General features: G+C 45.9%; 1 protein-coding gene across 1 annotated transcript in view; it reads left to right on the top strand.

The window, feature by feature from the left end:
- SUGT1 (SGT1 homolog, MIS12 kinetochore complex assembly cochaperone) overlaps positions 1–12,400 on the top strand; it is a 672,275-nt gene that overhangs the window by 68,001 nt on the left and 591,874 nt on the right. The window contains exon 2 of the mRNA XM_069639709.1: positions 10,044–10,092. Coding sequence (XP_069495810.1) covers positions 10,044–10,092 — 49 coding nt within the window. The remainder of the gene's footprint in view (positions 1–10,043; positions 10,093–12,400) is intronic.

Raw genomic sequence — 12,400 nt, 5'->3', positions numbered from 1 at the left:
TGATACTTGGGCACAAACTCTGTTAAGAGTTACAACAGATGGCAGCTAGTGACAACGGGTGATTCATAAATCAAGTCCCTCACTCTACCAGCATCACTTCTCTACCTCTCAGGCCTACAGTTGCTACCTGGCGCTACCTGCTCGATAGCCACTCAATGTTTTTGCCCCATTTCTCCTTCCCTTTGCTACTTTGTTTCCCCTGTCTCTCACATTCTGACACTGCCTCTCACTCTTAAGTGGTGCAATGCCACATTCTGCTGTCTCTCTATCACTCTGCCTCTCCCCTCTCTGCATTCTATTGTTGCTCCCCTTCCCCCCTATAGCTCACTGTATCAAACTCCTCTTCCTCTCTCATGTCCCTACTCTGGCTATATCTGTTTTTTCATGTTCTCGGTTGTGGTTGCTACTGCTTTTGATTATCTTTCTTGCACTGTCTCTTATGTTATTGGCCTGCCCTTCTCTAGTCTTGCTTTTGTTTCCATCTCTCCCCACCTGCTGTTGATCTGTGTTTTATTTTACTGTCTCCAAATGTTTCTTTGCTCTGCTTCTATCCCTCACTCCTCCTATGTGTTTGTCCAGTTATTAACTCTGTTTCCCTTCTCACTTTCTTTGTTGCCCTATCATGTAGCTCATTGCTCTCTTTTCCTGTTGCTCGAATTCCTGTTTTGGATTGTCTAGTGTGTCCTCTGTCCCTTTGCCCCCCCCCCCGCTCCACACCACACCTTTGTTCTTCTGTATTCCTTAGGTTCAGAGTTGCTCTTCCTCTCCTGTTTCTGTGCTTGGCTTTTAACATAGCACCAATAAATATCCAAAAAGCTGAAAATACCTTTTCTATTTAAACACCTAGTGCAACTTTACCATTGGGCGCTTCTTTTTAGATGTATGCAAACCTTTTGGCCATTAGACTGGGGATTATAGACTTGGAGGTTTGTCTGACCAGATGCAGCACTTGCTTGAATGCAGATGCTTTACCAACACTGCATGCCATTACAAGAGCCCATATGAGATGTGTATTCTGGCCGTTACAAGTATAGCAGCCCAGAGGAGCTGTGTGTTATAAGCCATTACAAGTAGAGCATCCCGGATGAAATGTGTGTGTTCTGAATCACTGAACATTTAGTAGTCCTTTTGATAAGTCGAAATTTAAGTCCACTGTGTTACAATTGAATGTTACCTGCATCTTAAAAGCATATCTCTGATGAAGACTCAACTAATACACTTGACAAGGGACCACAGGAGGGCCCTATTGTCCCCTTTCACAAGGCTTTGCATAATAAGGTATCTACCAACTGGGAGACACCGGATGTGATCCCTGCAGTCAGTAAAAGACTGACAGCTAAGTAAAGGGCATCAACTGCAGATCCTCTATATCTGTCAAAACACCCAACTGCAACTTGTTCTGGAAATCAGAATGCATACCCCACAATTGTGATGATAAAAAGTTTGATGCCCTGGCCAAGAAAGTTTTCTCTGCATGCATCATGGCCCTAAAGTCTGCTAATGCGACATACCCGCTGGCGAGGTTTAGCCACACTCTTTGGGATTGTATTTCAATTGCGGCTGACCATATCCCTGAAGGGGAAGAAAGGGACGGGTTCTTGAACCTTATCAAGGATGGAAAGGACGCCATGTGCGAATTCCTCCAAACCGGTCTCGCTAGTACGACAATCCGCAACCACGCAAATCTGCGGAAGTCGGGATTTGCCCCAGATGTACGGTCCAGGCTTCTGAATATGCCCTTTGATGGTACTCCTCTATTTGGTAAGAAAACTGATGACAGTTTGGAAAAGTTGCAACTTCCAAGGCGGCAGCCAAATTCCTTGGAGCTGCGATAAGACAAACTCTGAACTGCCCCACAGGTACGCCTGTTATTCCGCATTCGGAAAAAGGCAGAGGGCAGCCAGCTCTAAAGAGGCCAGAGACTTTTTCCCTGGTGGTGGACGGTATTAAAGCCGCAGCAGCAGGGGCTACCTTACCCTCAGTTTCTGCATCAGCCGCCTCAAAACCTCTGAGGTCTTATATCACAAAACAGCATTAGTAGGCAGGTTAATTTAACATCTGACAGAATGGCAGGCTTTACTTCAGATGCTTGGGCATTGAAGAGGGCATTGGAGACAATTGCCCAGGGTTACTGCCTGCCTTTTCTACGCACACCTCAGTCATCCACCGGGGAACAACTCTTCGAAGTTTCCAGACCCGCTCCTTATGCAGGAGATTCTAGAACCGCTAGAGAAAGGTGCTATAGAACCGGTACCTGTAGCGGAGAGGAACAAGGGTTGGTACTCTCCTAACTTTCTAATTCAGAAAAAAGGACAGAGGAATGAGACCGATCTTGGATTTAAGACAATTGAACAAATTCCTCAGGAAAGACAAGTTCAAGATCGTCACCCTTTCTCAAATCCTTCAGGCCCTCCAGCTTCAGGATTGGTTGGGATCTCTGGACCTTCAGGATGCTTACTCTCATGTGCCAATCCATCAAAAGCACAGAAAGTACCTGAGGTTCGCCACTGGCAGCTCTCGTTATCAGTTTCGGGTTCTGCCCTTTGGGCTAATCTCCACCCGAGGGTTTTCACCAAAACAATGGCGGTTGTGGCAGCGAGTCTCAGGATAGGGGATTCACGTGTACCCCTACCTGGATGATTGGTTGATCAGGGCCAGTTCCCCCGGAACAGGCCCTGGAACATCTAAACCATACCTGCCACTCCCTCCACAGGCTGGGCTTCTCCCTCAACTTCAAGATGTCCCCCATGATACCATCACAAAGACTCCCATTTATCGGAGCAGTCCTGGATGCATCCCTGGGAAAAGCCTCACCACCAGAGGTGAGGGCTCAAGACATTCTTCAGATGGTGACAAAATTCCAAAATTTCCCAATGTCTCCCAGCCTTAGACTTTCTGAGGTTGCTCGGTCTGATGGCATCCTGAATTTTTCTGGTGCCACAGGCTCGCCCAAGAATTTGATCTCTTCAATGGGCTCTCAGGACTCAGTGGTCACAGTTCTCAGGAAGGATGTCCGATCTTTTACAAATCCCACAAAGTGTCTCACTGGACCTTCAGTGGTGGGCGTGTTGGGAAAACATCTTGAAAGGAGAACCTTTTTGGCAACCATGGCCGGAGATAACAGTAGTGAAGGATGCCTCACTCACGGGGTGGGGAGCCCATACCAAGATTTGACCATCAGCGGTCGTTGGTCTCCATCGGAGTCCAAACTACATATCCTTTTAGAGCTGAGGGAAATCATGCTAGCGCTGAAGGCTTTTCTGCACTCTGTATGGGGGAAGGAATGTCCTGATAATGACGGACAACACAGTGGCCATGTACTACCACAACAAAATAGGAGGTGTATGGTCACTAGCACTGCGCAGAGAGGCAATGCAACTCTGGTTCTGGGCAATACAAGAAGGAATTTCTGTCGGCAGTTCAACTAGGTGGAGAGAAGAACACGGCGGCGGCTTTCTGAGTAGGCAGAGCATTTTCCCATGAGTGGGAACTAGCTCAGGAGGTCCCTCAAGAGATCTTCACCGTGTCATGATCACTGCTTCCAAGGAGCCAGGACCAGCCCAACGTCCTTGGAAGCAGGCCCCTAACCCTAATCCTAGGCACCAGCTGGTCCCCACGGGGACCTTTTGGACCTTGTCCTGGCGCCGGTGGCACCAGGCTCATCAGAATCATCGGTCCCGGCACTGGAAGCGCCGGGCTCATAATATGTGTGCAGATGCACCTGCAGCAGACCATGCTGCTTACTTACCAGCCTCTTAGAAGTCCTCTGTGAACAGGAACTACTTTCTTACCTGGGTGGGGCAAGCTCCACTCCCTGGATTCAGCACTGGAAAGCTTCTGGAACTGGAACTCTTTTCTTACCTAGGCGGGGCCGTGGAGGAAGACGCCTCATCACTCCAAGGCTATTTAAACCACACCCGATAGACGAAACGTGCTTCGCGTTATTCTGCATCTGCAGCAGAACGCTCACCGAGTCTGTTCCAGCCTTTCTTCTTACGATCCCGTATCTGCAAGAATCATACTCACCATTCCTGCATCCTGAATCTGCAAGAAGCATACTCACCATTCCTGCATCCAGTCGACAGCAGCACCTGCAGAGACAAGAAACAGCAGGTTAGCAAGGCAGCCTTAACTCGCAGTGCTACTCACCTGATCCATCGGCTGCGGTCATTTTCGGCACGCTGCACCTCCGCCTGCGAAGACAAAAGCATTGTCACTACTTACCGGCACTCCGTGAATTCTGGATTTCTTCACACTGCATCGCCGCCTGCGGAGATAAAAGCATTGTATCTACTTACGGACATTCCACGGACTCCGGCGCTGCAAACCAACTTCTGAAAGACAAAAGAAGAGACATTAGACAGGTATTTACTTACGCCCATCGCGCTCTTCGCAATAGAACGCCTGCTCTTCAGCACGAACTACGCTGCAAGGAAAAGACAGTTAGAGCGCTTGCATTTACTCACGCATTTCCAGGCGCTTCACTCCATCTTCCTCAAGAGTCCTGCAAGACAAAAGGGAGAAAAGCATTATACGAAGTCCTGTTCAATGTTAACGTGCCTTGCACCTAAAGACTATAAAGACTAAAAAGGTGTCTGGAAACTCACCGCTCGTGCAGTTAACGACGGTAACGGTCTTCTGAGTCCAAGAGGCCTATGTTTCACCAGTGAAGGAACTGGCAACAGCGCCCTGCACCAGACGCAGATGGAGAGCCCAGCATTCACCTATCTAAGGTGAGCACTTTGACCTGGGGGCTCTACGGAGAGGGAGAGAGAGAGAGGAAGAGGGACATTGAACAACCCAGACCATTAACCTCCATATTCTTTCACCTGCAGAAACCTCACCCTACGAGTTCGACACACAGTGCGAAGAGGTTCGACCCCAGAAGCCCATCGGGTTCTGCACATCACCTTTCGAGTCACAGACACCTTCCTGCCAAGATCAGCGCCTCCGTGGGAATCAGGTGAGCGTTACACACCGTTTGGGGAACCCCTCAAGTGGACCTGTTCGCGACCAGTGTCAACAGGCAGTGCAAACTATTCTGCTCAAGGGAATTGCCCCTTAGAGGTGCTCTAAGTGATGCATTTGTGTGGTGGACTGGTCATTTCCACTCCTGTGCGCGTTTCCTCCAGTCCCCGTCATTTCTCTCGTAACAAGGAGGTTGAGAAGGTTCAGGAAATCCATGATCCTAATTGCCCCAGATTGGGCCAGGAGAACGTGGTACCCAGACCTACACATGTCCATCTGTCCTCTGATTCGTCTTCCACAAAGAGAGGATCTTCTCTTGCGAGAGGAGGGTCAGGTTCTCATCCAGATATCAGGACTCTCGGCCTTCACGCATGGTTTTTGAGAGGCTGAGATACAAAGATTGGGACCTCTCGGACGATGTAATGGAGGTTTTGCTTTCGGTCAGAAGGCCAGCAACCAAATCTTTATACCGCTGCCGTTGGAAGACGCTCTGCAGCTGGTGTAGAGATAAGAATGTTCACCCTTTTACATGTAATATACCAATGGTGTTATCCTTCCTTTTGCACTTGGCGAATCTGGGACTCCATGTTGGCACAATAAAAGGTTACCTAGCAGCGCTCTCCATCTTCAAACGCACTGCCGAGGAACCCTCTTACTTTAAAATACCCTTGGTAATTCAATTTTTGAAGGGGTTAACTCATGTTTACCCCCCCCCCCCCCCCCCAAATTCCTTTTCAAGTCCCCTTATGGGACCTAAATTTGGTCTGAAAATTTCTAATGGAATGGGTACCCCTTTTGAAACCCTTCATTTGTGCCCAGGCAATAACATCTGCCCGAAGGGTGAGTGAGCTGCAGGCTTTTTCCTGCAAGCCTCCTCACACTGTCTTTCACGAGGACAAGGTGGTTTTACAAGTCAAGCCTAACTTCCTGCCCAAGGTTGTTTCGGAATTTCATGTCACCCAAAAAAATAACCTTGCCTTCTTTTTACCCTCCTGCTCATCCGGGGAAAGAGGAAGGAAGGCTGCACAGACTTGATCCAAGGCGTGCCTTGAGTTTCTATATTAGCAGACTGGCAAAATTAAGGCAAACTGACCAATTTTTTGTCGGGTACACAGGTCATAAACTGGGACTAGCCATCACCAAGCAAACCATTTCTAGGTGGGTTATTCTAACTATTGTAGAATGTTACAAGCTGGCGAGTAAAGACCCTCCAGAGCAATTAAGGGATCATTCAACCAGGGGTATCGCACCTTCGTCAGCTCTTCCAAGAGGAGTTCCATTAAAAGACATCTGCGCAGCTGCCACATGGTTGTCTGCACACACAGTTATGATATGATAGGTTATTTATAACGCGCTTAATACCCAGAGGTTTCTAAGCGCGGATGCGGGGATCGAACCTGTGGTGCTATGTGTCGTCTTGCTTCCACGGCGAGCACGTTATCCCTGAGCTTTACAAAATGTTAGTTTGGATTCTTCCACTAGCCAAGAGACTAAATTTGGGAAGGCAGTATTGCTTTCTGTGCATACTTAAAGGAAATTAAGTTTGTACTCCCTCCTCCTGTATACATTACTGCTTTGGGAGTCTATCAAAGATAAGGAATACGTGGGAGGACACAATCCATTCGAAGAACAAGTTACTTACCCATGGTAACGTTCTTTCTACTGGTCGTTCCTCCCACATATTCCTTATCACCCCTCCCATCCTTCCCTGCAGTAAAACTTCCCTTGTGGTTACAGTCTGCGTTCCTTCAAGGGTAGTAACCGTCTCATCCTGGACAGTGCATAACACTTCAAAACGGAACTGAACGGACGCTGCGCGTTTTACTTAAACCCATGATGACGTTGACGCCGTGACGGAGGCCTCTGAGGGACAACGACTCGACAGACGTCGACGTGCAGCGCCCACTACTGGGGACATTTTTTTTTTTTCCGAAACAGCAAGCTGGATATTGGAAATGTCAAAGATAAGGTATACGTGGGAGGAACATCCAGTCGAAAGAACGTTACCATGGGTAAGTAACTTGTTCTTCTCAACCTGCCTCTTTCTTCACTCCAGTCTCCAACTAACCCAGAATAGGGCTAAAAGATTTATCCTTGGTCTCAAGCCCAGGGACTGTATATTTCCAGCCCTTAAATCTCTCCACTGGCATCTGGTTGCTGCAAGGATCAAATTCAATAGCACTTGTACCCACCCTGGCCCTTTTTTCTTTCTGTTCACTGCACTTGCATGCTCTGACTGTAACGAGGTCTAGTAGGACCGTTGTTTGAAAAATTGACATTGAATGAAAAGGAACAATGTATATTTGCTCCCTTGTTCCGTTCCCTTTTGCCTTGTGGTGCTTTGATACACTGTATTGCTGTATAAGCGCCTTATAAATATCCAATAAATAAAAAATAAAATGGATGCAGTATGATCCCCAAAACATTTGATTACTTATTGCAACTCCTGCTCCATGTTCAATAAATCACTGATGTTAAAAGACGGATACATATTTGGGAAACAATTTTTGATGAGGAGAAACAACCTTTCCAGGCCACACACTTGTATGCCGCCCTGGGCACTCCCTCTGATGGGTGTATGTATAGTAACTTTGGGGATCAATGATAAACCCAGTAACCTTTACTGTTGTCGGGCTAAAACAGGTTTTTTTTTTTTTGTTTTTTTTCCTTATTAATTGCTTGCTTTGGCAGGTGCTTATAGAAGGGATAATGTAGGACTATAGATGCCCAGACCTCTACCAACCACTATTGGGAGAAGCAATATGTTTTAATAGTAGAGGATTGTGACATATATAAGGAAGAGGACCTGCAGAATGCAAATGACGCCTTGATTAGTATCGACATTTAGATTGTAGCCAGTGGTTGAATAAATGTCCATCAGCATAGACCTGGTTCCAGTGAAACCTTTGTGCCATGTAACAGGCCATGTAACAGTGTAGAAAACATAGCATGCATTTGTAATGCAAGTGGGACATGAAAATAAAATAAAAACTGTTGTGTGATATTACCGACCACAATTAGAGTGGTACATATCATCGTGGTCGCCCCTAACCCCTTTTTTTCCACCCTTTTTAAAGCCACCCCGACCCATTTTACCCCTTACCCCACTACCATTTATATATTTATTTAATCTTTTCAGTGTTTCTCAGTGTTATTGTCCGCTCTGTTATGTACCATTCTGTTTTGTTTACAATATAATGACTGGATGCCGAAACAGAAACTGTATAGTGGGCTTTTGCGGTTGTGTTGTGGGGTATGGAAGGTGGACTCAATGATATGATAATGGGAATTCTCTGCCAGGTGTAGTAGGAAAGATGGTGATTCCATTCATCCCACCTGGAGCTTTGTGAGGTCAGGTCATTTTTAAACTTGGGCACTCTGCATCGACAACACACTTCCCGCCTTTTGTAAACGGGACAGTGGAAGGGAGGCCACCTTCCTAATTTTCTGTTCCAGAATGTGTCTAGGTAGTTTCACTTGCGTCACACATTCAGAACCTATAAAGGTGGAGGCCTGGTGGGAGGGCCAGGTTGTAGCTGGTTTCTTCTGGTAGCATAAACATTCTGTTTTGTAAACTGTCTTGCAAGTTAATAAACCTTCCTCCAACTTTGCAGCTATCCGAGAATTATTTTGTGAGCCTGTTAACTTTTTGCAACATTATCCATTAAAGAAATCCTATATTTTTCAAAGCTGTAACTTGTCTGCATAAAGGTGGACAGGATTTTCTCAAATCCATTTTAATTGTTCTGTATCCACTGCCCTCTTTTCTGCTTTGCTCCACTTTCCTTTGACTTAATTGTAGGTGCTGTAACATTTTGTAAATGTAATTGTAGGCATATAGAGACTTACCATTCCTTGGCTATAGCCAATGCTTATTCAACCTCTACATTTGAAACAGAATGGCAAGACTTCAAACTACCTAAATAGATCAGCCATTTGTATAGACGACTCCTGAAAAGCGAGCTACATATCCAGCGGTCAGATTTTTGAACATTGCTAATCCTGTATTTATGGTTAATCAAGTATGATGGCATTTTACTGGTCAATTGTGCTAACCTCCGCTGGCTCTCAATATTGTTAACCCTTTGCCAGTTGATAATTAAAGCAAATCTCTGTTTGCTCTTTAATATTGCTAATCCTCTGATGGTCATTATTGCCTGTCCACTTCCTGCTGTAATTGTAGCAAAGTCTACTTTGTGGACCTTGTTCCTGATCCTATCCAATGGCAGTTCTTGCTAATCCTGCATCAATTTATGATTCCTTTGTGAGGAGCAATGATGTGGGTTTTGTTTGTCAGTGCACTTGGAAAAAATGTGCTTAAAATGCAGAAAGATAAAGGCATTTAAAATGTCTTAAAATAACTATGCTTGCTTTCGAAGTGATCCCATACTTTGTCTAAAAGTGTGAAATATGTCAGTGTTTTGTTGTTTGTTGGGAATTTTTGGTTTGGCAGAAAAATTTGCAGGGCTGCCTGTATAGGGCATGAGCCACCTGGAATTTGAAGGAAGTAACTGGTATTTTAATACAATGCGTAGCAAATAGTGCAGTGCTTGGAGTATCATTTGAATACCTGGCATATAATGCCATTACTTTCAATGCTTAGAATTGAATGTGGGGGTTACCTGTGCATGTGATGACATTGCCTGAAAAGATGGGGCTATCTGATAAAACAATGGGAACACCTCGCATATGGTGGGAGTACCTAGACATATGATAACAGTTTGTACGATGGCAGTACCTGCGCATCATGCAAGTACCGGAGGATATCAACCTGGCAAAGGATGGTAGTTCTTGAGACTATGATGGCAGTAGCTGACAAATGCTCAAAATAACTTGCTATGTTTTACCAGTGCATGTTAAATTGAGTGTGTACCCAGCCTTATGATGGAAATAAAACTGGCAAACCCCAAAACCTTTCCACTATGCAAACGCCCAAAAAATTGAATGTGTTACAGCTTGCTATCCACTATGTCCATCTTACAATATCCATTGGTCACTACTTTCTTTTTGGATTTCTTTCTGTATGCCTTGCCTCTTCACTCATTGTTTTTTTTTTCTTTTTTTTCTCTATGTAGATTGTTGGGGGACAGTTCCACCGATTTGGACAAAAAGCAAGTGGTAGAGGTGAGTTGTAAACGTATAGGTCAGTCCTAGATTATTTCCAGCCTGTCGTTTTCTCGTGTCACTTGGCACAGAAACCTTTCCTTGTAGAATTCAGGATTCTTTTCTTATTGCTATAGCTGACTGGCTGGCTGCCGGTGCTTATAGTGATAGTTACGTATGTTTTCTACAACCCCTGCTTGTTGGAACGTGCAATTCAACCAGCGTTCCATATGGTATCTTGGGGAGAAGTGGCCTGCCAGTATCGTTCCTACGAATGGATTGTGTCCTCCCACGTATTCCTCGACTTTGATATTCGATATCCAGCTTCAGCTGCTTTGAAATTATTTTTTTTTCAGCAGAGGGCGCTGCACATTGATGCTGTCGACTCGATGTCCGTTGAGGCCCTCCGTCTCGAGGATGTCATCGAAGGTATATAGATCATGGACAGCACCCGTTGCCTTCAGTTACATTTTTCGGAGTCTGCTTTTGCTTTGAGAAACGCGGCGTGCTTCCTTAGTTCTAATAACGAAAATGTTGTCGTCCTTGACAACTACTACCCCGAAGACCGGGTTCAAGAAGTGTCAAGACTGCGACTCTAAGTTGTCAATAAATGGCCCACATAGAGTATGTCTGTTGTGTCTCGGTGTGGAGCACAAGACCTTGGCCTGCTCCATATGCCAGTCTGACAGGAAAGGCTCAGAAGGAGCGAAAGCGGAAATTGGCGGTAGGTAAAACCCCCCCAGAAGTCCCCATGGAATACCCCTTTGAAAAAACCTTCTTCGGGCAAGCCGAGAGGTGACTCTCCTCGAAGGAAGAAGGTTAAAAGATCCAGATTGAGGAGTGACTCACACCACTCCTCATCACCGTCAAGGAAATTGAAAAAGAGGCACCACAGGTTGTCTTCTTCTTTGACTTTGTCGTCGGACACATCCCGTGAGAGGGTATCTTGTGCCACAAAAACCCCCACACTGGCCGTAAGGGAAGCATTTAGATCAGAAATGCTGAAAATATTTGAGGCAAAACCCTCAGCAAGCTATGCTCCAACCGCGCCTTCCAAAGAAGCCAGCAACTAAAGGGCTTGAGCCCAAATCCTGTGCGCCCTCATACCCGGGACGAAGGGCATATCCTCATTGAGTGCAGTCGAGGCTTCGACGTGATATGATGTCATAGGTTATTTATAACGCGCTTAATACCCAGAGGTTTCTAAGCACGGGCCCGGGGATTGAACCTGTGTTGCTTCGTGTCGTCTTACTTTTCAAGGTGAGCAAGTTGCCGCTGAGCTATCCTCCCAGGACAATGGCTCGAAGGAACCTCATTGTAGGTTCCTTCGAGCCATAGGTCGAAGCATAAGTCGAGGTTGTTGACTCCATCGATTGCCAGATGCGCTCTTGACACTGGCGACACAGCTGCGCCATCGATGCCGGCTGCGTCATCTAAAGCAATGGCACCTTTGACACCAACAAAGTCGAAAAAGATTTCTGTAAAGGTTTCGACGACTCCTCGAGCGTCGAGTTCACAATTTCTTAAACCTTCGATGCCTATTCCAGACAAAACAAGTAAGCATTACTTCAAATCTCTCACCTCAATTTATGAGGAAAATTAGCTATCAGATAATGTGCCTGACTTTTATTTCTGATGAATCTACATTACCAGATCTTTATGACAATTTGCAAACGGCCAGTGGAGTAGTCGCCTCACCAGAGCTAGAATTTGGTAGACCTCAAGCTGGTGAGCATGCAGATGCACCAGATAAACAATTAATGTCTAAAGTTGCAGACTTCTTGGGGTGGAGTAGGCCTACACTCCGGGATCCAATCTCACCTTTTCATATCGCTCTTCAGAAGAGAGTAAGTGCCAATTGGGAAGCACAAGAGACCAGTCGAACAGTAAATAAGAACCTGACAAGGAAATACTGTCCATAAAGTAGTGACCCCAACTACTTGTCAAAACACCCTAACCCAGAAAGTCTGGTGGTGCAAGCAGCAACCGCTACCTCTAAACAGGCAGCTTATTCGAACAGCCCACTGCATCGGGATGATAAAAGGGTAGATGCCTGGTCAAGAAAAATTTCTGCTGGGAGCACGGCTCTTAAACCACTCAACTCTACATGTGCCTTGGCAAAGTTCACATATACTCTATGGGACTGAATTTTTTTATGGTGGCGGATTATATTCCCGAAGGGGCGGAAATTGACAGTTTCTTGGCCATAGAAAAGGATGGCAAGGAGGATATGTGCGAGTCTCTTCAGTCGGGTTTGGATTCTGCTGACAGCGTCAGCAGAGCCATGGCAGCAAGCACCGTAATTCACAGATTTGCCTGGTTAAAGAAG

The sequence above is a fragment of the Ambystoma mexicanum genome, chromosome 7q, assembly GCF_040938575.1.
Source record: "Ambystoma mexicanum isolate Mex_15411 chromosome 7q, UKY_AmexF1_1, whole genome shotgun sequence".
In the NCBI taxonomy this organism is placed as follows: Eukaryota; Metazoa; Chordata; class Amphibia; order Caudata; family Ambystomatidae; genus Ambystoma; species Ambystoma mexicanum.
The sequence above is the reverse complement of the archived record's forward strand: the minus strand, read 5'-3'. Positions and strand labels throughout refer to the sequence as shown.